This window comes from Puma concolor, chromosome D2 (genome assembly GCF_028749965.1).
Source record: "Puma concolor isolate L17-30 chromosome D2, mPumCon1.1.hap2, whole genome shotgun sequence".
NCBI lineage: Eukaryota > Metazoa > Chordata > Mammalia > Carnivora > Felidae > Puma > Puma concolor.
Window position 1 is genome coordinate 23,353,997 of NC_141677.1, and position 24,646 is coordinate 23,378,642.

The window sequence follows — 24,646 nt, forward strand, 5'->3', positions numbered from 1 at the left end:
ACCTGCCAGCAGCACTGACGGGACCATGAACATAATGGGGATTCAGCTCAGGGGAAGCTGAGTGGAGGATACATTTAGCTGAGGCTTAGGGGCATGTAGTTATCTCCAGCACTTCCAAGTCATTGCCAGCGATCCTAACATAGCAACAGCTTCTGGAAATACTCCTTCTACCCTTTCTGTGGACTCTGTTGGCATCTGGAGATAAAGATATAGGGTCAGAGATCTTGTCAGAATGGTAAGTGGGCAGCGGGTCATAGAGGAGAAGCTAACTTGTGGGAAATTCTTCCAATCTGGAGATTTGTAAAATTACATCATTATGTCATCCAAATGGAACTTCCCTTGTGTCAGGAATACACTCATTAACACAGCATAAACAATCATAAATGCATCAGACAAGTTTTTGGAATCTGGAATTCTTTAGAATCATGCAAATTAGAATTTAGCCTAATACTTGTGTTTGTAGGGCATAAGCTTAGAGAAATCATACGAACAGCTCAGATGTGAAAGAAACTTGATAAGTGTTTTCTCAAATTTGATAGAAAGTCTAAAAATCTACATGATGTTATCAATAATGAGGTAAGAAGTCATAAAAACCATTTTGAAATAATTAATTATAAAAAGCCAGTTTGGATTAACCATGTTAAAGGAGACACTGAGTTATCTTTTTTCTGTTCATAGTAAATATTACAAAATTGCGATTCGTATAAAGAGACAAAGATAAAGAATTTGCCAGCTGAAAGGATGAATAAACGCTGAAAGTATGGATTCCAAAAATTGTTGCCCCTCAGAAATGTAAGGACAAAAAGCATTATAAGGATGTGTCAGGCAATCAATAAAAATATAATTTTCTATGAATTTTGTGACTTTATGGTACTTTTCAACTTTAAAAATTTTATAATTTTACTGTTTCTTATTCTCATAATATTCCCTATCACACTTAATCTAGCATTCTTTTCCTTTAAAAGTTGCCCCAAATGATATTACTTCAGGCCTCATGGAATTTGCATCTGCCTTTGGATATCTGAGGCCACATGGATGTCATATTGGTATCTCATAATCAACATGCCCAAATGGGCACTTACCCCAACCGTAAGTGCCCCTTAGCCTCTCTCCAGAATGGTAGTGGCATCAGCTCAGCTCGTTGTCAAAGCATATACCCTGGTCATCATTGATGATCTTCTCTCCCTCGGTCAACACACCCAGTTCATCTCTCAGGTCTTACTGTCCTAGCTCCTTACAATATCTCATCATTATTTCCACCTCTTCAAACTGACCACTCCCCTGGTTTCAGCACCTGTTCGGATAGATGTGGAGCCTCCACTGGTCTGGTTCTGATGCTACCTTATTGTCCCTCCTCAGATCTCCTCTTCAGTGACTTTTCCTTCCTAATCCCACGTTCCTCATCCTGACTATGTCACTCCCTACTCACATTTTGTTTTTTTCAATTCCATCCTCCATCCAAGTCCTTTAGCAGGACACTGAAAGACCCTTCTAGGTGTGGATATTGCCTGACTCCATAGCATCATTTTTCTGACTTATTCTCCAAACCCTTAAACTCCATTTATGTTCCAGCAATACTGAATTAATTTCAGTCCATCAAACATGTCTTTTTTTTTTTTTTTTCTTTTCTTTTCAATGGACCAGAAATTTCTCCTCATGCATGTGTCTGCTTGGGAAATTCTTCATTCTTCAAGACTCAGTTTAGAACCCACCTCTGTGGTGAAGCCTTGCCTGACCCCTCTGCCCTCCACCATACTCACAACTATTCCTAGTAACCACCATGCTCTGCACAGAGCAGCCTTTACCTATCACACCTTAAGGATTTGCTCCCCACCTGTATGGGAAGACATGCATCTATTCATCTGTTACCTTTGATCCTTAATCATTGGTGAACACATTTCTATTCCTGACCCCATGCTCATTTCCTGAATTTCCAATGAAAGATTGAGATAGGTTGACACACGTGGGTTTACAGTATGGATGCCAACATCTTAACCATAATTCCTCTTTCTGTCTCTTTGTTAGAGGTATGAGGGTTGGAGCATGAAGATTATAAAAGACAAATTCTTATTATGGAGTTGTTTGAACATTTTACAAAAACCACATTACTTTTATAATTAAAAAAAAAAATGCCTAACTCAGGAACAGCCATGATAGTTCCATGTTTTCAGCTGTGATTAAAGGATCTTGAAACTGTATGTCTTACTTTTTCCACCACTTTACTTTCTGAATTATGTTAAGAGAGATCAGTCTTCTCCTTTTGGGTATGTTTTCCAGCAACTTCTGTGAATTTTATCCAGTAGCAAAAAGAGGGCTCGGCCTCTTTCATTCATCCATCCATTCATCCATTTATCTACCCATACATCCATTCATTTATTTTTGGACTAGGTAATACACTCACATGGTTCAAACTTCCAAAGACACAAAAGTCTCCCTTCCCACCTCTGTGCCCCAGGCACTCCTTCTCCTCCAGGCACAGTGTTTCTTGCATCTCCCTTCAGGGTATTTTATGTATTTACAAGCAAATGTTCTTAACCTTTTCATCTGAAAAAATACTTTAGTCAGCTTGGGCTGTCACAACCAAATACCATAAACTGGATAACTTACACAAAGAAGTGTATTTCATCACAGTTCTGGAGACTGGAAGTCTGAGATCAGGGTTGCCCGCATGGTGGGTTCTGATGAGGCTTCTGAGCTTGTAGATGGCATCTTCTTGCTGTGTCCATGCAAGGGAGAGACAGAGTGACCCAGCTCTCTGTTTTCTCTTCTTAAAAGAGCACTAATCCCATAGTGAGGGTTTCACCCTCAAGATCTCATTTAAACCTAATTATTTCCCAAAAGCCCCATCTCTAAATACTATCACATTAAGGGGTAGGGTTTCAATATATGAATTTGGGGCAGAGGGAGAGATATTTCACTCCACAGCAATGTTTATTTCTAAAAATAAAACAAAACAAACATATGCAGTGCCAACAGATTTTTTTTTTTTCCTAAATGGAGTTTACCAAAATATAAATATGAAATTTTTAGGAGCATATGCCTTTTCATCCTATCCTCTTCTGTTCTTTTTTCATAGCATGTCAAGAATGGTTCTGAAATGGTTCTGTACCTCTCCTGTGCAGCCCCTTACAACAGTATTCAGGGCTCTTCAAGATTCTGACTCCAAACTCCCTTCTTTGCTTAACACCTGAGGACCCCCTGCACCCTACAATGGCGGCACCCTGAATTATCTGAGCTGACTTTCAATGCTTTCCTCATGGAATTTCCTCTGCTTGGAAGCCCCACCCCCACAATTCTTTCTCCAATGTTTATTCAAATATCCCTTCCTCTGTTCGAATTTATAATCTCCCCCTCTATGTTCTCATTTCACTTTATAGCATAAATTACAGCATAAGTGCTAGAACACAATTCTAAGTAATCATGTGTTCTCCCACCCCCACCACCTACAGCAGGAATTGTATCTGATTAATTTTGTGTCTGGAAAGTACTTTAGAGACACTGAATACAATTTGGCCCAAATAATTAATAAACTGTATTTGCTGAGATGATAGCATGAATTTATAATACCCCCTGAAAATTTAAAAACAAAGATAATTGAGTTAAATGGAAAAATCTAGCATCACAGCTGTGGAAGCTTGTGGTCTTCTTTATGCTGAATGTAAAATGGATATAATGAATTACCAGCTGTTTTTAGATGCTATAAAATGAATGCTTTGCTGAGGCTTCCCAGAAACATATATATGTATATGTATATATATACTCTCATTAAAATCAGTACCCTGAACTGGCAGAGAACAGTCTTCTTCTCTAAAGCTTTCTCTGGGGTAGTCAGTCTTCATTTAGAATGTGAGTTTGGGATTTTAAAAGTAAGGTTTAAAAGTTCTTAGGTTCAGGCAGAGATTTCACAACCCTCTACCTCCACTGTGAATCCCAAATGCTCTGCCACCTAGGAGCATAACATTGTCAAGGCCGTGCATTAGTACCACAAATAGTGCCAGATGACACAAACTGCTCACTGTGTAAAAAGGTACTAAACACTTAAATTAAATGCATGTGATATACTACCTCTATTCTTTACCCTAATCTGGTGCTGTTGCTGCTGCTGCTTTTTTTTTTTTTTTTTAAATATGGAACATGTCATCTTTGCCCAGGGGCCATGCTAATATTCTCTGTGTCATTCCAATTTTAGTAAATGTGCTATCTATAAGAGCATCTAATTGGGGTCTTATTTTTTTTAAGTTTATTTATTTATTTATTTATTTAATTTTTTTTTTTCAACGTTTTATTTTATTTTTGGGACAGAGAGAGACAGAGCATGAACGGGGGAGGGTCAGAGAGAGAGGGAGACACAGAATCGGAAACAGGCTCCAGGCTCTGAGCCATCAGCCCAGAGCCTGACGCGGGGCTCGAACTCACGGACCGCGAGATCGTGACCTGGCTGAAGTCGGGCACTTAACCGACTGCGCCACCCAGGCGCCCCTATTTATTTGTTTTTGAGAGAGAGCATGAGCATGCAGGGCAGAGAGGGAGAGAGAGACAGAGAATCTCAAGCAGGCTTCTTGCTGCCAGTGTAGAGCCTGACCTGATGGTTGAACTCACATACCCTAAGATCATGACCTGAGTTGAAATCAAAAGTCTAACGTTCAACCAACTGAGCCACCCAGGCACCCCATAATCTCAGTCTTCTAATACATATTTGTAGATTTCACGGTAGTCACTCTTTCTTCTACATCCCATTAAGGGTAGGCCAAAGAGAAATTCTTACTAAGGGACTCTTATTATTCCTAGTTCTATTTTACTCATATTTTCTTAAAGACTTAAAGATAGTTCAAATGCAGAAATTTCTCTTAAGAATATAGTGGAGGGCAATGAAAGAGAAAGTTTTGGATACTGGATTATTTAAAGTATAATTTAGATCTTTTTTTTTTCCCTTTCATGGAATTGTGAATTTTTGTGTTTTAAAAAATCAACTAAAATTCTGATGTGAAAATATTTTAAAATTAAAAATGTAAAATTTTGTTTTTAACTTAAAACTTTTTAATTTTAAATTTTAATTTTTTTAAAGTTTTATCTATTTATTTTGAGAGAGACAGGGAGCAAGAGGGGGAGGGGCAGAGAGAGAGGAGAACAGAGGATCCAAAATCGGGCTTTGTGCTGACCGCAGAGAGCCCATGCAGGGCTCGAACTCACCAAGCCTAAGTCAGACCCTTAACTGACTGAGCCACCCAGGAGCCCCTATTTTTAATTTTTAAATAAATGCAATCTTTAATAAAACACTAAACATTTTAGAAAGTGAATATATCTGTATATATATCTGTGTGTGTGTGTGTGTATATGCATATATACATATATGCACACATACATATATATACGTATATCTATATATCCATATATGTATATGTGTGCATGCATGTGTGAAATGTGCTCCTTCTTTGGCCTAGCTGGAAAATCACCGACTTAGAAAAACATAAATATACGCTAGCTTTAAGTATGAGAAGTGAAAGTAATGGAATCTAAATGTATATGTAGTATCACTTTGAGTGCAAAAAGTTTTATTTTTGCCAATACTGGAAGGGGAAGTACCCGACCCAGGGTGAACGGTAGATTTCCGACGACTAGAAACAGTAGGACGACACTCTTCTGGGCTGAATGAAAGCGCCTGCGCTAAGACTCAGTTGGCGCCCGCCCTCCTGCTTTTTATCCAGCCGCCCTTTCCATTTTTTTTCGCGCTTTAGCCACCCGGGAAGGCCCGCCCAAGCGTGGCTGGGCTCCGATTGGCTCCTTTGAAAGTCTACGGGCTATCTGATTGGTGGGCCCCGGACCCTTTAGCGCGGTGAGTTTGAAACAGCCTGCACTTAACTCCAAAGCTGGCTCTTGGAAGTTGAGGTGAGAGCGACGCTGACGTGGTAGCTGCTGCCGCTTTCGTCGTGGGATAATAAGCCGGGTAGAGTTGCTGAGGTCAGGGTCATGCCTACGGGGTGTGTGCTCGGCGGGGGTCGGCTCGGAGGCCCCCGAGAAGGAGTGCTGAGGAACCGGGTGGTATTAGGAGGCCGGGCTGGGCAGCGGGGGTCTGCGCGGGGCCAGGCCGGGCCTGTGGAGACTAGGCCGGGCCTCCACTCGGCTCCGGGCCTGGCCCCGGCTTTCCAGGAAGGTTCACGGGAGCCCAGACCCAGCGGACGTACACCGGGGAGGGCTGGGGCTGCCCTGGCCTCGGAGTTGCAGTCAGGGGTCGCGGTCGGCTGTTCCGGAAAAATGCCGCCGACCTGGCTGAGGAGGCTTTTGGGTCTTGGTTGAAGCCAAACCCTTGCATTGGTTCGACGACGCGGAGTGCCAGGCTCCGTCTTAGGCCCTGCGGCTCCGGCCTGTCCCCTGTGCGCCCTGCTCTAGCCTTCGGGGGCGGAAGGCCAGACGGCTCCGGGGCAAGATACCCACGCCGGTTCCCAAACCCAGGCCGTCCCGGAACACCGAACTAACCTGTGGGCCTTCTCGGACTTGCCTCCGTGCCCAGGGCCCTTGTGCACCCAAGGCGTTTAAAAACACTTGGCCGAGGCATAGAGCCAGAGGGAATTTGGATATTTTTCGTTTTAATTTTATGCTTGGTGGCTGTTACGTACAATGCAAAGTGGAAAGCTAAGAAATGCGTAGAGATAGATACAAATATGTATGTGTTAGTATTTTTATTTAATACTAGAGTTGGTCATGTGCACGTCCCGCTTCCTTTAAAGACCTGGAGGTCTCTGGCTAGGAGATGAAGCCATTGGCATTTTACATCCTGCTGCTAGTACGCAGCCCTAGGAGACATTCAAAAGGCATTTTAAAGTGACATCCTTTATTTTAAACTGTTACAAATAGGAAAATGGAGGGAGGGTGATTAAACCCAACTTTGAAATTGAACTTTTAGCCATTTGTTCAAAGAGAGCTCAAAGTCTTATTGTTCATTAGGCATATTAAATCTGGATATTGTAAAAAAAGGCAATTATCCTAATTATTGCTATTTTGTAACATTAAAATAAAAAATATTTAAGATTGGCCCTCATGACAATGTAGTGCAATTTTTTGTTCATTTAAAAAGATTTGTCTCTACTTCTGGGATAATTTTGCAGATGAATGTGAGAAATAGAACTTAAAGTGTCACTCAGAGTCACCTTTACATATATGATCTTATTAGTGAGGAGAGGAGTGTGTTAGGAAATCAAGGGAATTATGATTTGGGCTTCTGAAGTTATGTTTCATGGGCAAACTTCTCAGCTGTGGAAGTTTTGAGTGTCTTGTCAGCATTTTAGCAGACATTAAAACAGTCTTGCTAATGGGTGAGCAGTATAGCCACATTAGCTCCCTACTGGTGTCTTTTTTTTTTTTTTTTTTAAGAGTTTTAAGTAATCTCTGCACCCAGTGTGTGTGTGTGTGTGTGTGTGTGTGTGTGTGTGTGTGTGTGAATGAAATGTGCTCTTTCCAACATGAGACTGGAACTCACAACTCTGAGATTAAGAATTGTACACTCTTCTGACTGAGCCAGCTGTGCGTCCTGCTACTTGTGTCTTTAAAAGCTGTTTCTTGGGGTGCCTGGGTGGCTCAGTTGGTTAAGTATCCAACTTTGGCTCAGGTTATGATCTAGCGGTTGGTGAGTTCAAGCCCCGCCTCGGGCTCTGTGCTGACAGCTCAGAGCCTGGAGCCTACTTTGGATTCTGTGTCTCCCCTCTCTCTCTGCCCCTCTTCCACTCATGCTCTGTCTCTCAAAAACTGAATAAATGTTAAAAATTAAAAAAAAAATAAATGTTTCTTTTGAATTCTCTTCAAAAAAATATGAAGCGATACAAATTCAGTCAAATATTATTTACGGAAATGTTTGGGTGTATAACTAGCACACGTTGGTGCTTCTTAGAAGTGTTATGTAAAGAGAACATACTTTTGTTTTTTGTTTGGGGTGTATACATAAGTTTGTGTCTAAATTTGAGTGTTACTTTGTTTGGAAGAAGCAACTACTATACTGGTTAAGATACACAAATACTTCTGTTTTAAGAGCCAAGAAAGGTGGGAAAATCTTAATTGCAGAAGTCCTTTCCTTTATAAGTGTTTTGGTTTTTTTAATGTTTATTTATTTTTGAGAGTGAGAGCACACAGGCAAATATGTGTGGGAGGGGCAGAGAGAGAGGGAGACAGAGAATCCCAAGCAGGCTCTTTGCTGTCAGCAAGCACTGAGACTGCCCTGGGGCTCAACTCAGTAACCGAGATATGACCTGAGCCGAAGTTGGACACTTAACCGACTGAGCAACCCAGGTGCCCCTGTAAGTGTTGTTTTAACGTAACTAATATTAATGGGAAATTAACACTGTGCTAGAGACTGTGGGAAATGCTTTACACATTGTATCTCATTACAAACTTTAAACCACCTTTTGAGTTATAGTGGCAGGTGATCATGTGATCAAATTAGTTTTTCCTCTCATTCTAGGATCTACCATATCTACGATTAACTATGGAAGACTATACCAAAATAGAGAAAATCGGAGAAGGTGAGTGTTTTTAATACCCAAGTTTTAAAAAAGAATTTTGTAATGCTTATAACATCTGTGACATAAAGACATGTAAATATTAAAATCAAATCTTTATCCTGTGCTAATGTGCATTAATTGTATGTTCTTTACATGGTAACTTAAACACAAAAATGTTCATATCCAAGAGAATTGAAATTATTCTGATATGATTACCTGGCAACCCTCTTCCCCCCAATTATCTTAAATATGAAACATTTAAAGCAGTATTTATAATTTGAGAAGACTGTTGATAACTCGTATGTGTGTTGGGAAAGGTTAGGGCAGTAGAATTAGGTTTAACAGTGTACTTTTAATCTCCTACAATTGTTTTTAAGGTAAATATTTTTACCTAAACTTTCTAAGCTGCTACAATAAGCTATTAAGCCAATTTAAATAAGTTTTCTATATAGTTTCCCTAGATTTAAATGATCTGTCTTGTTTACATGTTTAAACAATTCTAAACCAATAACTCTTATGTATAATTATTCATTCCCTTTCTGTAGTACTTTCATTAAAGTTTTTAAAGAATGTTTATATGGCATAAGTGATGGGTAAAAATATCCCTTTGCCTTTTTCCCCCCAACATAAAATCTAACTTTCTTTTTTAATTTTTAAAGTTTGTTTATTTATTTTTGAGAGAGAAGGATAGAGAACATGTGAGTGAAGGAGAGGCATGAGGGAGAGAGAATCCCAAACAGGCTCTGCTCGGCCAGCATCAAAGCCCTATGCAGGCTTGAACCCATAAACCCTGAGATCATGACCTGAGCTAAAATCAAGAGTCAGATGCTTAACTGACTGAGCCATACAGGCGCCCCAAGAGCATCTAAGTTTCTATATAAAAGTCTTGGTATTAACATTCTAAACTCTATAGGAATAAATGGTACAACTTATACTATTAGAGTCTAATTTATGTAGGGTTTGTTTTTTGTTTTTTTAATTTTTTTTTTTTTTTTTTTTTTTTTTTTTTTTATTTTTGAGAGCATGAGCAGGGGAGGGGTAGAAAGAGGGAGAGAGAATCCCAAGCAGGCTCTGCTTTGGTACAACTCGGTGCTCAATTCCAGGAACCGTGAGAAAATGCACAACCTGAGCTGAAATCAAAGGTCAGATGCTCAACCGACATAGGCACCCCTATGTATGTAGATTCTGTTTCAGGGATGTTTCTGACTAGTGTATTGTTAGTGTTCTCCAAAACTATACTTGTACAAGGAGTACTACTAAAAAGCCAAGGGCAGAATACTGGAAAGAATTTAGTAAGATACTAATGATATGTTTGGGTGGTGGTTGGGTTAGAGATTGATTCTTGTTCTTAACTTACAAATGTTAGGTGATTTTTTTAAAAAAATCACTTAGATACTTATTAACACCTGGTCAACTAAGCTAGTCTTGTTTCTGAGTTAAAAATAGGTTTGATTAACAGACTTGTTTTCTGCTTTGAGTTTTTCTTAAGTCTTCAGAGAATTTAATGAGTTCTGATTTTTAGTTTGGAATAAAAAGAAACATTCTTTTTGTGTAAATGTGTTTTTCTTTGAAACTCTGGAACTCCTAACATGCAAGAGACTACAGATTTGACTCTTGAGGAAGGTACTGTAATTGCTACTACAAATAGAAGTGGTTCAGAGCGTAATCTGAAATGTAGTCTATTTACTGGAGTTACAAGCCTCCCCAATTCTTCTACATGATACCTCCTCATATGCCTTGTTCATTGCCTTTGGCAGTGGCAATTCTTTCAATTTGTTTTCCTTAATATCCTTTTTCTTTGCTACACTGTAAGTAAGCTTTGTGAGGTTTGGGATTTTGTCTTGTTCACAGCTGTTTGAACAGTGCCTGGCATGGGGCGCCTGGGTGGCGCAGTCGGTTAAGCGTCCGACTTCAGCCAGGTCACGATCTCGCGGTCCTTGAGTTCGAGCCCCGCATCGGGCTCTGGGCTGATGGCTCAGAGCCTGGAGCCTGTTTCCGATTCTGTGTCTCCCTCTCTCTCTGCTCCTCCCCCGTTCATGCTCTGTTTCTCTCTGTCCCAAAAATAAATAAAAAAAAAAAAAACGTTGAAAAAAAAAATTAAAAAAAAAAAAAAAAAGAATGAACAGTGCCTGGCAGTAGTGTCCAGCACTATTGGATGTAGTCAAATATTTGATAATAACATCAGTTTCCCTTAGTGTTTTTTCCTGTTTCTTTTTCTGGCTTGTGTTGTTTTGACTACTCCAGTGCCTGGCAGTTTTAGATTATGTGGTGGACATTTTTTTTTTTTCTTAAATTTTTTTTTCTAATGTTTATTTTTGAGAGAGACAGAGACAGAATGTGAGTGGGTTAGGGGAAGAGAGAGAGGGAGACACAGAGTCTGACGCAGGCTCCAGGCTCTGAGCTGTCAGCACAGAGCCTGATGTGGGGCTTGAACTCAACGAGCTGTGGGATGATGACCTGAGCTGAAGTCGGACATGCTCAACTGACTGAGCCACCCTGGTGCCCCTTTGGTGGACATTGTTTTTGAAAAAATAAATTGTACAAATAACTTAAGGCCTAGATGATATCTTTCACACAGTATTTTCTTTTGCTTTTTGCCAGATACCTGGTCAAATTTTAACATTATAGTACTGATTTGAAAAGTTAAATTTCTTTCCCTCAACTTTTTATTTTATTTCCAAACATACAGAGAAGTTGAAGATGAATTTAATGAACCTGTAATACCTTTTACCAAGATGTTAGTTTTGTCACATTTACTTTATTATCTGTGTTTTAGCATATTGTTTTTCTGTTGACCAGTGTAAAGTAAGTTGTAGTGGTGTGCTTTACTTTTTATTTTTTTAATTTAAATCCAAGTTCGTTAACATAGTGTAATAATAATTTGAGGAATAGAATTTACTGATTCATCACTTACATTTAACACCCTCTGTTCATCCCAATAAGTGTCTTCCTTAATGCCCCTCACCCCTTTAGCCCTTCTCCCACCCAGCACTCCACCAGCCAACCCTCAGTTTGTTCTCTGTATTTAAGAGTCTCTTGAGATTTGCCCCCCTCTCTGTTTTTGTCTTATTTTTTCTTTCCTTCCCTTATGTTCATCTGTTTTGTATCTTAAATTCTACATGAGTGAAATCCTGATATTTGTCTTTGACTGACTTCACTTAGTATAACATACTCTAGTTCCATCCACATTGTTGCAAATGGCAATCTTTCATTCTTTCTCATTGCCGAATAATATTTCGTTGTACATATGTATACCACATCTTCTTTATCCATTCGTCAGTCGATGGACATTTGGGTTGTTTTCATACTTTGGCTATTGTTGATAGTGCTGCTATAAACATTGGGGTGCATGTGCCCCTTCAAATCAACATTTTTGTATCCTTTGGATGAATACCAAGTAGCACAATTGCTGGGTTGAGGGGTAGTTCTATTTTTAACTTTTGAGGACCCTCCATACTGTTTTCCAGGGTGGCTGCAGATATGTCTTACTTGGAATACTTCTGCATGTATCTTCTGAAGATCTAGTCAGTGTTCTGCATTTCATTTAGTGATTGATATCTCCTTAATCTTTTCTAACATAGAATAGTTCCCCTACCTTTTCTATCTTGACACATTGAGGTTTTTTTTATTAAAATTTTTTTTAATGTTTTATTTATTTTTGACAGAGAGAGACAGAGCATGAGCGGGGGAGGGTCAGAGAGAGAGGGAGACACAGAATCCGAAGCAGGCTCCAGGCTCTGAGCTGTCAGCACAGAGCCCCACGCGGGGCTTGAACTCACAGACCACTAGATCATGACCTTAGCCGAAGTCGGACGCTCAACCGACTGAGCCACCCAGGCGCCCCAACACTTTTAGTTTTTGACAACCTGGTTCATTTCTTAAATATAGACTTTTCTTATTTCAGTTATTACAAAGACAAAATTACAAATTTTCTGGTTTCTTCTAAATTACAAAGATCTGAGTGTTGTCACTTTAGTTTTTGAACTCTATCATGAGAAAACATCTTTTTGGATCATGGTAGCTATATCCATGATGTGGGACCTAACTTGGCCTTTATTCACTCAATAAACATGTGTTAAATAAAGGTTTTGTGCTTAGCATTTAGAGTCTCCATAACTTTGACTATAACATTTTTAAAAATTTAATAATGTTTAATTCATTTCAGAGTACATAGCATGCATGCATCTTATAAATAATTTTTGGTAATTGCCTAGTAGAATCATTCTGGTCTGTTTAACTAGAGCTCTGTACCGGTAGTTATGAGGGGTAATGGCTCAAAAAGAGAAAGAAGAGAACCATAGAGCACTTGTGATTTCTAAAATTGGGTAAATACTAAGTGTTGGCTATAAGTTAATTAATTGTTATGAGTAAATTTTAGACCTTGATGAGGTTGTACACTTGAAGGAAAGAAAGAATATTAGGGGGAAAAATTTAGTCCTGAATTTACCATTAACTGCTTATATTATATTTATGCAAGTGATGATTCTTCCCGAGTCTGCTTTCACAGTGTGCCAGGTGATTGTGCTTCTGACTTAACTACTTTTGTGTTTTTTGATGCAAGTATGATTTATACCCAAAAAATGGACAGATTTTAAGTGTACAGAAAGTTACCAATTTTTAAAGATGGTTGTAAAGATCCATAAAACTGAGGTTTTTAAAATCTGGAATGACTTTGGTTGTCCAAGAGTCACAGTTAATCCAGATTTAATCAAAATAATGTGAAATGGCTCTTTAGTCAAATTCTGTCTGTAAAATGACACCAGTATTTAGGAAGGCCCACTATTGTATAGAATTAAAAAAAAATTTTTTTTTGATGTTTGAGAGAGACAGAGCATGAGTGGGGGAGGGGCGTGTACACAATCTGAAGCAGGCTTCAGGCTCTGAGCCATTAGCACAGAGCCTGACATGGGGCTTGAACTCACGAACCATGAGATCATGACCTGAGCCTAAGTCAGTTAACTGAACCACCCAGGCACCCCTAGAATTTCTCTTTAAGGCAAAATTAGGGGATCCTGGCTGGCTCACTTGGTAGAGTATGCAACTTTGGATCTCAGGGTTTTGAGGTCAGGCCCTATGTTGGGTGTTGAGATTACTCAAAAATAAAATCTTAAAACAAAATTAGAACAAAGTTTATATAACATCAGTTTGCCACTCACCAAACCATCTCTAGTAGCCAGTAGATAATTTGATAGTAGTTCTTAGCCTTTTTAAAAACATTGCTACCTTTGGCGAAACTGGTAAAAACTAGAATAGATCTCTTTAGAAAAATGTACTCTAATCACTTTTGAAGTTATACTGATGTTACAGAAGAATAATAAGGTATTCAGTAAAATTTTATGTATAGTCAAGCAGTTCAGGATCTCCCTAAATTTTCCAATTCCAGTTTAAAGATTGTATTTATTTAAGATTTTATTTATTTATTTTAATTTGAAAAATTTTTTTTAATGTTTATTTTTGAGAGACAGCATGAGCACGGAAGGGGCAGAAAGAGTGGGCGACACAGAATCCAAAACAAGCTCCAGCTTCTGAGCTGTCAGCACAGACCCCAACTTGGGGCTCGGACTCGCAAACTGCGAGATCATGACCTGTGCCAAAATCGAATCCCTTAACTGAGCCACCCAGGTGCCCCTATTTATTTTAATTTTAAGTAGGCTTCACGCCCATCATGGGGCTTGACCTCATGACCCTGAGATCAAGAGTCACATGTTTCACCTACTGAACCAGGCACCCCTCCCACTCCAGTTTTAAAACGCACTAAATCTGGGGACTAAATGTGTCCTGTATATGAACTTTTTAAATCAACTAATCTGCCTCCCTTAATATTGCCATTTCTGTCCTCTGTATCCACCCTTCTCCTGCCCAAGATCCCTTATATTGACATTGTTACTCCTTATCAGAAGCCTATATATCCAAATCAGTGTTCTTGTTAACTTCAGAATGGGTGGGAGGCTTTCCTACTATATAGTAGATATTGTGAACTTTAATAGATTTTATAAATATATATTTTGTAATGTTTGTTTATCTTTGAGAGACTGAAAGCAGGAGCAGTGGAAGGGCAGAGAGAGCGGGAGACAGAGGATCTGAAGCAGGCCCTGTGCTGATAGCAGAGAGCTTGATGCTGGGCTTGAACTCATGAACCTTGAGATTATGACCTGAGCCAAAGTCAGATGCTTAAACCGACTAAGCCACCCAGGTGCCCCATATTTAATAAATATTTAATAAAATATTTTAGCCCTATTCTTTTTTAGATAAGGGTTGAGTATGTATTTGATATGCATAAAGCAGTCTATGCAAAGTTTTCTGAAAGTGTCACAGTGACTCCTGTTAATAATTCCTCAGCCCAAATCCTCACCCTGTATTTTATGCCTGCTTTATTGTTAGATTGGATATTTGAAAAGAGATAAATTTCGATCTGCAAAGGATCCGTTTTCTTCTCTAAAATGTGCTGGGAAATTGTTATTTAAAGTATGGGAAAATGGTGATGACTACATGAACTTTATTTCTAAACTATAGATGTGATAGGTTGTAGTTACCCGCAATTTCTTTTTGGAAGTGATGAGAGTATCATCATGAGTATGATACTTCCTAGCTGGTCACAGTAGACATTTCTATCACGTGACATTTTACAAGATGAGTCATTTTGTAAAATCTTAGTTTGTGGAGGGTGTCGTATAGTAGACATTTACTTTGTCTATTTCAGGTACCTATGGAGTTGTGTATAAGGGTAGACACAAAACTACAGGTCAAGTGGTAGCCATGAAGAAAATCAGACTAGAAAGTGAAGAGGAAGGGGTTCCTAGTACTGCGATTCGGGAAATTTCTCTATTAAAAGAACTTCGTCATCCAAATATAGTCAGGTATGGTATATTTGAATTTAAACCATTTTCTGCATACTATTTCAAGCGTGAATTTCAACGTAGAAATTTTTACATTTGCTTAATATCTGGTCTAATTGCTGAGCAGAAGAGAACCCTACTATTTTGTTAATTGAGGGTGCCAGGCATAGGAAAAATGGGCTGTTAAAACAGGAGCAGGGTGATAAGAGATTAGTATTGGGAGCTGAAAACTCAAGGTAAACCGGCCAAGGGAGAAAAAAAGTCCTTTTTCACAGACCTTTATCACCTATACCAGTCTGAGCTTTGGTCCTTGAAGACCTCTTAATCAGAGTCCTAAGACAGGTAGTTCTGTCAGATGAAAAAGAAAAGTGTTTCTCTTTCTTTTAACTATTTGGATTGGTATTGGCGGGGAGGGAGGGTGTTTCCTAACAGGCCAAGTTACGGTTAAATTGCATTTTTCTGGGGTTGGAGATAATGAGCAACTGTTAAGTGTTCCTAATAAATCTTAAAATTTATTTCTGTAATTCACTTCAATGAAAAAACAAACTCTGAGCAACAAGTAGTCAACCTAGAAATGTTCTTTTGTAATAGAAGTGGTTTGACAGTTAGTACCTTCTGTATAATATTACGTAATTTTCAGTTGCTGCCCTGAGAGTCCTTTCTCAAATTCTAGTTTAGAACTAAGGTTTTCATTACTAGGGAAGCTACCATCTCTTCTTTCCCAAAACAGTATGTACTTTTTGTTGTTACAGAACATTTCTTAAAGCTTCACTTTCTGTGATAGCCACTGTTAAGTTTTTGGAAGTTTTATTTTGTGAGAGGTCAAAAATGTTTCGTAGATATTTTTTTCCATATAATTGTTTTGTTTTTCAGTCTTCAAGATGTGCTTATGCAAGATTCCAGGTTATATCTCATCTTTGAATTCCTTTCCATGGATCTCAAGAAATACTTAGATTCCATCCCTCCTGGTCAGTTCATGGAATCTTCACTTGTTAAGGTAAAAAGCTTACTTAAGTTTATTAGTATTTATCCATTGTGAGTGTAAAGGGTCTATTCTGTAGAAGTTCCTGTGTTTTGGGGGAATATCCTTGGAAAGAGTGTTAGGAAGTAGAATTAGGAAGATTTTTTTTCCACAGTCTATAGGTTAGATTGTTACCCCTTTTATTACTAGATACTGCTTCTAGTTGTAGAGTGAAAAGTTGTGCCTGAGACAACAAAACCAGTAGGTATGTATTCCATTGTTGGAAGCTAGGATGTTTTGGTCTTTATTTGAGGGTCAGGTATGTGTGAAACAATGTAACAAAAGCTTGGGGTAAGGTAATGACGGCAAGTGGTTTTATTTTATTCTGGTTTTGAATGTTTTGGTTAATTTACAATAGACATTTCTATATTATAAATGTATAATTTCTAAATTATAAATGTATAATTTTTTTAAAAGCACTGAAGTGTATATGTGGATATGTCTTATCTTTACACTAACTCTACCAAACCACTTCTCAGAGGTAGGTACCCATTGTTAGTTTTTTAATAGTCTTACAGACACTTGCATGTCAACTTTGTGTACATACATACGCTGTTTTACAAAACTGTAAAACCCTTTTACTGTGAAACATTCAACATATAGCCTTACCTGTTTACCTAAATGTTTGATCTGATTATTTAAACCAGTTCCATACTAATAAACATTGAAATTGTTTTCCAGCTTGGTGATTCATGCTCTTAGGAACAATGCTGCAGTGAATCCTTATGTATATTGATCTTCATTTGCAATTTTATAGGATAAGTTCTTATAACTTGAATCAATGAGTTGAAGATGTTTATTTACATTTAAAATCATGATAGTGCCAGTTGCCCTCCAAAGACTTGTAGCAGTTTACTCATTGTGGTGGGTAACAGTTACTGTTTTAGTACCTAGCTTTATCAATCTTTTATTTTTTTTTTTTTTTATTTTTTTTTTTTTTTAATTTTTTTTTTCAACATTTATTTATTTTTGGGACAGAGAGAGACAGAGCATGAACGGGGGAGGGGCAGAGAGAGAGGGAGACACAGAATCGGAAACAGGCTCCAGGCTCTGAGCCATCAGCCCAGAGCTGGACGCGGGGCTCGAACTCACGGACCGCGAGATCGTGACCTGGCTGAAGTCGGACGCTTAACCGACTGCGCCACCCAGGCGCCCCTATCAATCTTTTAAATATTTTATCAGTCCATCATGTGAAAAAGGCAAATATTTTGTATCTCATTTAATAATTTTTCATTTTTTAGCCATTTATAAACATCTTCATTGATGTTTCTGTTAGGATATTTTTCACTGGTCTCTAAGGTCCTTTTTGCTAACATGTTGATAATACTCCCTTTATTCCTTTTTTCTTTTGTTGTTTTGACTTGTTAATGGCATATACCATTAATAATTTTTATCATATATTTAGCAGTCTTATACATAACTTTTGGACTTTAGCTTATATGTCTTTCAAACATCGTGTATGCTAGAACAATACTTGACAATATTTTTTAGTAGGTTGCCACACCTCCCTTTTGTTTGTTTTAAATTGTGTGGATGGATCAAAGTTTTATTTTGGTATAAAGAACTAGGGATCTTAATGGTTAGCCATTTGTTCCAACAGTTGATTTTATGTATTATTTTATAATTTTGAACTTTATAAGTCAATATTGTTACTATGTATACTTCAGATTTCTGTAATATTCATGTTGCTTCAAATGACAAATTACGTTGTCTTGGCAACACCTGTCTTGTATAATACTTTTCTCTGAACTAATAAATAGCATGTTACAATAATTGTCTCTATTTAAATATATAATCATAATATCCTGTTTGTTATTTCTTTTGGAATCTGTGACCAGGGTTTCTAAAGAGGAAATGAATATGTAATAAGAAATAGAGATGGACAAATCTTAATAAAATTAGAGTTGCTATAAGTATATAGATAAAAGTTTAAAAAACTTTCTATACAGAAAACTAATTAGGACTTAAGAATAAGAGATGAAAAAAGAATGAGAGATGAAAAATAGTAGAAGACTAAATGAGTTCATATGGATGTGTCCATAAGGTGAATATCTTAGCATATCAGTGGGCTTCTCACCCCAAATGCTGCTTGCTAGTCTCAAATGGCCTGAAAGCTTTTGTGGCAGTTAAATTGTTTATCTGTATTATAATTTCTTATATCTTTGAAACAAACCCATCAAGATTATTTAGAAAATTATTGTGTGGTACAGTTAAGTTTCTAACTTATGTTTCCTTCTTCCAGAGTTACTTGTACCAAATTCTACAAGGGATTGTGTTTTGCCACTCCAGAAGAGTTTTGCACAGAGACTTAAAACCTCAAAATCTATTGATTGATGACAAAGGAACAATTAAATTGGCTGATTTTGGCCTCGCCAGAGCTTTTGGAATACCTATTAGAGTATATACACATGAGGTATGTAGAATAGTGGTTTTTGTGTTTTAGAGTATGTGTGATTGCTGGATTGTTTTCTGTATTTGTTTTTTAAGTCAAGAAAGAAATAATAAAGGTTTCCATTGTGCAGGATTAATTTATTGCCTCTCAGCTCCAAACTCAGCCTTCACTGCATGTTATGTGAAAATCTGACTCAGACCTTTAAATATTTCTTTGCCAGCAGGTGTGATGTCAGTGGATGGTGTTGGAGAGGCACTGCAGGAGGAAGGGGTTATCCTTACTACAGTTCTAGAAATTATTATTTATTAGTCAGTCTCTTTATTCTAACCCTCTCTTAGTTAAGAATCTTTCTTAGTAAACTTTACCCATGCAAATCTCCTGTGTGTTTTTTGTCTCCTGCTTGGATCATCTGGTACACAATTTGGTTAAAAGACAGGTTTTTTTACCTAAGGGTTACTGTTTCAGGTACATTTAGAAGCTACTGTAATGTTTTTCAGTGTTAATACAGATGACATGGCATTTCATTTGTTATTTCTGGAGAGAAAGGGAATATTAAATTGTATAGTAGAGAGCTTCTGGGAAACTGTCTTCTGTGGGGTTGTCTATCCCTGAGCCCAAAGACTATCTTCAAATCAAAACTTAGAACAGTGTTCATTTGGTTAGATGTCTTGGCTTCTTTTTATCATCCCTTTTTATTATTTTTCCCATAGCTGTATAAATAAAGATTATTTGGTTCCCATTGGCTTAAACAGATGCTTAAGTGAGATGATATTTTTGCCATGACAAATTATAGATAGTAAAATAATAGATTAGCCCTAGACCACTGTTATTTGACTTATGTTATTATTTTTTTAAGTTTATTTTGAGAGAAAGCACAAGCAAGTGCTAGTGGAGTAGGGGCAGAAAGAGGGAGAGAATTCCAAGCAGGCTCTGTACCGGGCTTGAGCTCATGCATAAACTGAGATCATGACCTGAGCAGAAATCAAGAGTTAGACGTTTAGCTGACTGAGCCACCCAGGAGTCCCTGACTTAACATTGTTAGCATGTAAGCAGTATTCATTCATTTGTACGGTGCCACACTGAATTTATTCTCAATTGCCTTTTTGTTTCTTTTGAAAAGTGAATGCTATCTTGACTATTTTTTTTTATCCTTTTCCTCTAATGATTTGAAAAGCAAGAAAAGAGTTGGTATGTTTGTATAGTGTTTTTTAACCTAATGAATAGAACTTAGGAATGAAATATTTATCTTCCATTTAGTATATTGTGTATAGTTAATTGACTTTCAAGCAATATTATCAGAGGAATTAATGGAACTTTCTAAAGGATAGTCCTACTGAAATATAAATGTTTATATTTAGGTTTTTAATGTATTTATTTAAAGGTATTTTTATTCAGTGTAAAAATTTGCTTTGTAATAGGTAGTGACACTCTGGTATAGATCTCCAGAAGTACTGCTGGGGTCAGCTCGCTACTCAACTCCAGTTGACATTTGGAGTATAGGCACTATATTTGCAGAATTAGCAACTAAGAAACCACTTTTCCATGGGGATTCAGAAATTGATCAACTCTTCAGAATTTTCAGGTATTTTTGCCTTATATTTAAGCTTTTAAGAAGTTTTCAGATGAAATAATAATAAGGCAACATGTATAACAATAAGATTATATGTATGCTTTAATAATTTTTTTGTTTTTCTCTGGCTTTTTAGAGCTTTGGGCACCCCCAATAATGAAGTGTGGCCAGAAGTGGAATCTTTACAGGACTATAAGAATACATTTCCCAAGTGGAAACCAGGAAGTCTGGCATCCCATGTCAAAAACTTGGATGAAAATGGCTTGGATCTGCTCTCGGTAAGAAGACCCTTTATACTGATTTCAACATTATTGATTCTGAATGTACTCAATTCCAGTCTTTTACCTGGGAAATAGAAAGCCAATATATATTGTGCTAGGCACATAGCTATTATGACTGTTAATGTTTATTATATACTAGCTTCATTTTAGATACCAAGAAACATTAGTGGTTTTGAGAGGAGAATTCAGCATTAGATGTTATTTGTTTGGTTTTTTAATCTTACATAGCGAAGATGCTCTGTGAAGGCAAGGCCAGGGTTAGTACACCTTTATTTAAGTTGCTGGTGTGTAATGGCCCTCCCTTCTAACTTTTTGTCCCGGTGTGTACTACTTTTTAGTTTATCCGAGACATAGGTTTTTCCTTATTGCTTGATATTTTTGGTTATTAAAGCCATTTACTGCATGAACTCTCATTTCTTACTTTGTGCCTTGTTTCTACATCAGAAAGGTTAGGAGGAATAATGTAATTCTTATAAATCCATGGGGCATGTCTGACTTTTCATTTCACCTCAGGTCATGACCCCAGGATCCTTGGGATCAAGTCCCTCATAGGGCTCTGCACTGAGCATGGAGCCTGCTTGAGATTATCTCTTTCCCTCTGCTCCTTTTCCCTGTTCTCTCTCTCTCTCAGTCTCTCTCTCAAAAAAAAAAAAAGCATTAACAAACTATAAAAAAAAAATTGCATTTACTACTACATTGCCACTTTCAACTGATAGGTGTTTTCTTTAAAAATAGGGCCAAAAAAATCTATTAGGATAAAAAAGAAATTGCCCTAGGCCTGCTTTAGGAAAATTGTTTTTAGAACAGTATTTAAATATTGAGCTTTTCTCTCACAACAATAGCCAAATTATGGAAAGAGCCTAAATGTCCATCAACTGATGAATGGATAAAGAAATTGTGGTTTATATACACAATGGAGTACTACGTGGCAATGAGAAAGAATGAAATATGGCACTTTGTAGCAACGTGGATGGAGCTGGAGAGTGTTATACTAAGTGAAATAAGCCATACAGAGAAAGACAGTTACCACATGTTTTCAGTCTTATGTGGATCCTGAGAAACTTAACAGGAACCCATGGGGGAGGGGAAAAAAAAAAAAAAAAAAAGGTTAGAGTGGGAGAGAGCCAAAGCATGAGACTCTTAAAAACTGAGAACAAACTGAGGGCTGATGGAGGGGGTGCGAGTGAGGGGAGGGTGGGTGATGGGTATTGAAGAGGGCACCTTTTGGGATGAGCACTGGGTGTTGTATGGAAACCAATTTGACAATAAATTTCATATATTTTAAAAAAATAAAAATAAAAAATAACAAAAAAAAATATTGAGCTTTTTTTTTTTTTTTTTTTAAAGTTTATTTATTTTGAGAGAGAGTGCACGGGGTGGGGGGGGGGGGGGTGGGCAGAGAGAGAATCCCAAGCAAGCTCTGCACTGTCAGTGCAAAGCCCTACCCAGGGCTTGATCTTGTAAATCTTGAGATCATGACCTGAGCTGAAATCAAGAGTCAGGCTCTTAGCTGACTGAGCCACTCAAGCGCCTCTAAATATCGAACTTTTGTTTATTTTTTTTTAAGTACATTTAATTTGAGAGAGAAAGCACAAGTGAGGGAGGGTCAGAGAGAAGGGAGGGAGCAAGAATCCCAAGCAGGCTCTGCACCAGTGGTGCAGAACTCCACAGAGCCCGACACAGAGCTTGAACCCACAAACTGTAGTACAGACCCCTACACGGAGCTCATACCCACGAACTGTGAGATCATGACCTGAGCTGAAGTCAGACACTTAACTAACTGAGCTACCCAGATGCCCCCTAAATCTTAAGCTTTTAGATGGAACTAATTTTTATGAATCTTGGCTAATGTAATATTGTGATATTATCCTGTAAATCTTCTAATTGGTCTTTGGGCTCCTTTCAGAATTTATAAATCATTATGCCTCTAAATTCAGCTCAGATTTCCAAATTGCTTACAGTGAAATCCCAAGTCCTTTACCTGTCATTCAAATATTTTATGTATCAATATTGTTAATTTGACTTAAAAGGCCTTTCGTATCTGTCTTTTTAGCTTCTGTAATTCTTGAACACAAAGATTTTCACTTCAGTCAATGAAACTCAAATACTGTAAATCATGATTCCTTAGTCTAGCTAGTATTGACATCTTGGACTGGATCATTTTTTGTTAATGGGATCGGTCCTGTACACTGTAAGATATTTGACAACATTCCAGTCCTTTTCCCTATACCTGCCTGTATGTAGCATGTTCCTCTCAGTTGTGACAATTGCCAAATGCCAGACATTGCCAAATGTTCACTGAGGGGCAGAATCTCACCCAGATGAGAACCACTACTGTAAAACATCAGACTTGGTTTCACATTTAAGCTTTACCACTCCTTAGCTTTATGAATTGCTGGGGCAAGCCGCTTAACCTCTGAGCCTCAGTGTCCTCATTGTAAAATGGGACCAATACTTAGCTTTGTTGTGAGGATTGTGTAACACGGTATGTGTCAAGCACTTAATATAGTGCTAAATATGTAATAGCAGCTCAAAGGGTAACTAGATAGTAAAAGTATGTCTGGTTTGCTTATTGATTTGATTTTCTTTAAGATTAATGTTTCTTAAAGATAAAATTTAAGATCAGCATTAAACTTTATGCAGTCTTTTCTGGTTATGTGTAAATTAAGTTTAATACTAGATTGACCATCATTCATTTAGTCTCATTTTAACTATGTTTATAACACATTGTGCTCTGGTTTTGTTTTTATTTGGAACTTGATGGAAGCTACATTAGAAACCACTATAGCTAATTGCCACCATTTCAAGAATGTTGTAAATAACTCAGATGGCCATTTAATTCTCAAAGTAAATATAGTTAACTAGATATCTTTCTTAAATTTATGTCCTGGTTTTAAAACTATCTCTATCTCACTAAGAATGCTTGTGTCTTAAAGCATAATTTATAGCAGAAAGAGGTTATTGAGGTATCTACGATTTAAGGAATAAGAGCTAGAGGGTGAAGTATGGAGGATTGAGACATTTATGTGGTATGGTACTGAACTAATGGAAATGTTCATTTGGTAGTAATTTTTATTAAAATTATTAGCTTATGGCTTATTGGTAGAAAAATTAAAGCTTTATTTTTTTATGGTTCGTTTCTTAAGTCAAAACCTTTTTTCTTTTTTATCTCCCCGCCCCCCCCTCCAGAAAATGTTGGTCTATGATCCTGCCAAACGAATTTCTGGCAAAATGGCACTGAATCATCCATATTTTAATGATTTGGACAATCAGATTAAGAAGATGTAGCTTTCTGAGCATTTCCACGTATCAAAAACAGATAGTTATATTTTTACTGTTAACTTTGTCTATTTTTTGTTTTGTGTTTTTCTTTCTTTGTCGTAAACTTAAGCTGTACTTCATCTTCTGATTTCAAAACTGTAACTTAAAAATGTAAATATTGTTCTATATGAATTTAAATATAATAATTCTGTATATGTTTATAGATCTCACTGTAACAACTATATGTTACCATAATAAAAGTATAAATCTAGTACTGATGTCAGGAATTGGAAAAATTTTGAGTTAGCTTAAATCATCTCAAATCTTTAGAGTCTGGTTTTCCTGTAGTTGGAACCACCAAAATTTAGGAAAGTGTGCTAAGTTCAAAGTTCATAAAGCTTTGAAGTGTTTTTATGCTCTGTTTAAATTTTTGTCTGTTTCTTGCCAAGTGGTAACCGTACAACCTGCCTAAAGATGAGTATTTTTCTGCTGTTATTTCAATTTGTGACCTAAATGTTCAAGCATTCAGAATGAGAAAACTATTGAGATTTGAGAAATGATGCTAAATTTATAGAGGTTTTCAGTAACCTATAAAACTAACATTAGAGCATGCCAAAGTTTGCTAGGTTTTACAGTCAAAGATCAAGGGCTGCTCACAGCAGGGAAGAACAGTTTAGAAAATTTATGAACTAGCCTATTTTTAGGTAGGTTACGAAAGCTGTTTGTCTAAGTGAATTCTTATGCCTTGGTCAGAGGTAATAACTAGACAAAGGAGCTGCTCATCTTGGCTTTCAAG

At 37.4% G+C, this 24,646-nt stretch overlaps 1 protein-coding gene, 1 long non-coding RNA gene and 1 other non-coding gene across 7 annotated transcripts; 2 read left to right on the plus strand and 1 right to left on the minus strand.

Moving 5' to 3' along the window:
- The first annotated feature begins 469 nt into the window (after positions 1–469).
- On the plus strand, positions 470–855 carry LOC147575944 (uncharacterized). Its single transcript, XR_015241979.1, has 2 exons — positions 470–576; positions 679–855. It is a non-coding gene; the product is annotated as an uncharacterized LOC147575944 (long non-coding RNA).
- A 3,251-nt stretch (positions 856–4,106) lies between these two features.
- LOC147575945 (U6 spliceosomal RNA) lies at positions 4,107–4,213 on the minus strand. Its single transcript, XR_015242121.1, has one exon. It is a non-coding gene; the product is annotated as a U6 spliceosomal RNA (small nuclear RNA).
- A 1,600-nt stretch (positions 4,214–5,813) lies between these two features.
- CDK1 (cyclin dependent kinase 1) lies at positions 5,814–24,264 on the plus strand. Of its 5 annotated transcripts, none has more exons than XM_086679783.1 (8): positions 5,814–5,833; positions 8,450–8,510; positions 15,190–15,346; positions 16,199–16,322; positions 18,589–18,759; positions 20,157–20,320; positions 20,445–20,586; positions 23,779–24,264. In XM_086679783.1, the coding sequence occupies exons 2-8, from the start codon at positions 8,474–8,476 to the stop codon at positions 23,875–23,877; spliced, it is 894 nt and encodes a 297-aa protein (XP_086535909.1). In that variant the 5' UTR covers positions 5,814–5,833; positions 8,450–8,473; the 3' UTR covers positions 23,878–24,264. The 5 variants fall into 5 exon arrangements, with proteins under 5 accessions (XP_086535909.1, XP_086535908.1, XP_025773509.1 ...); XM_086679782.1 differs by having other exon boundaries at positions 5,823–5,886; XM_025917724.2 differs by lacking the exon at positions 5,814–5,833 and adding an exon at positions 5,834–5,958.
- The last annotated feature ends 382 nt before the right edge of the window (positions 24,265–24,646 follow it).

What these genes read in the sequence shown, in the direction of transcription:
- CDK1 (XM_086679783.1), top strand. Translation starts at nt 8,474, where the DNA reads ATGGAAGACTATACCAAAATAGAGAAAATCGGAGAAG. An exon ending in CAACTCTTCAGAATTTTCAG is followed by an intron (nt 20,321 to 20,444) that starts GTATTTTTGCCT and finishes CTGGCTTTTTAG; the next exon opens with AGCTTTGGGCACCCCCAATA. An exon ending in ATGGCTTGGATCTGCTCTCG is followed by an intron (nt 20,587 to 23,778) that starts GTAAGAAGACCC and finishes CCCCCCCTCCAG; the next exon opens with AAAATGTTGGTCTATGATCC.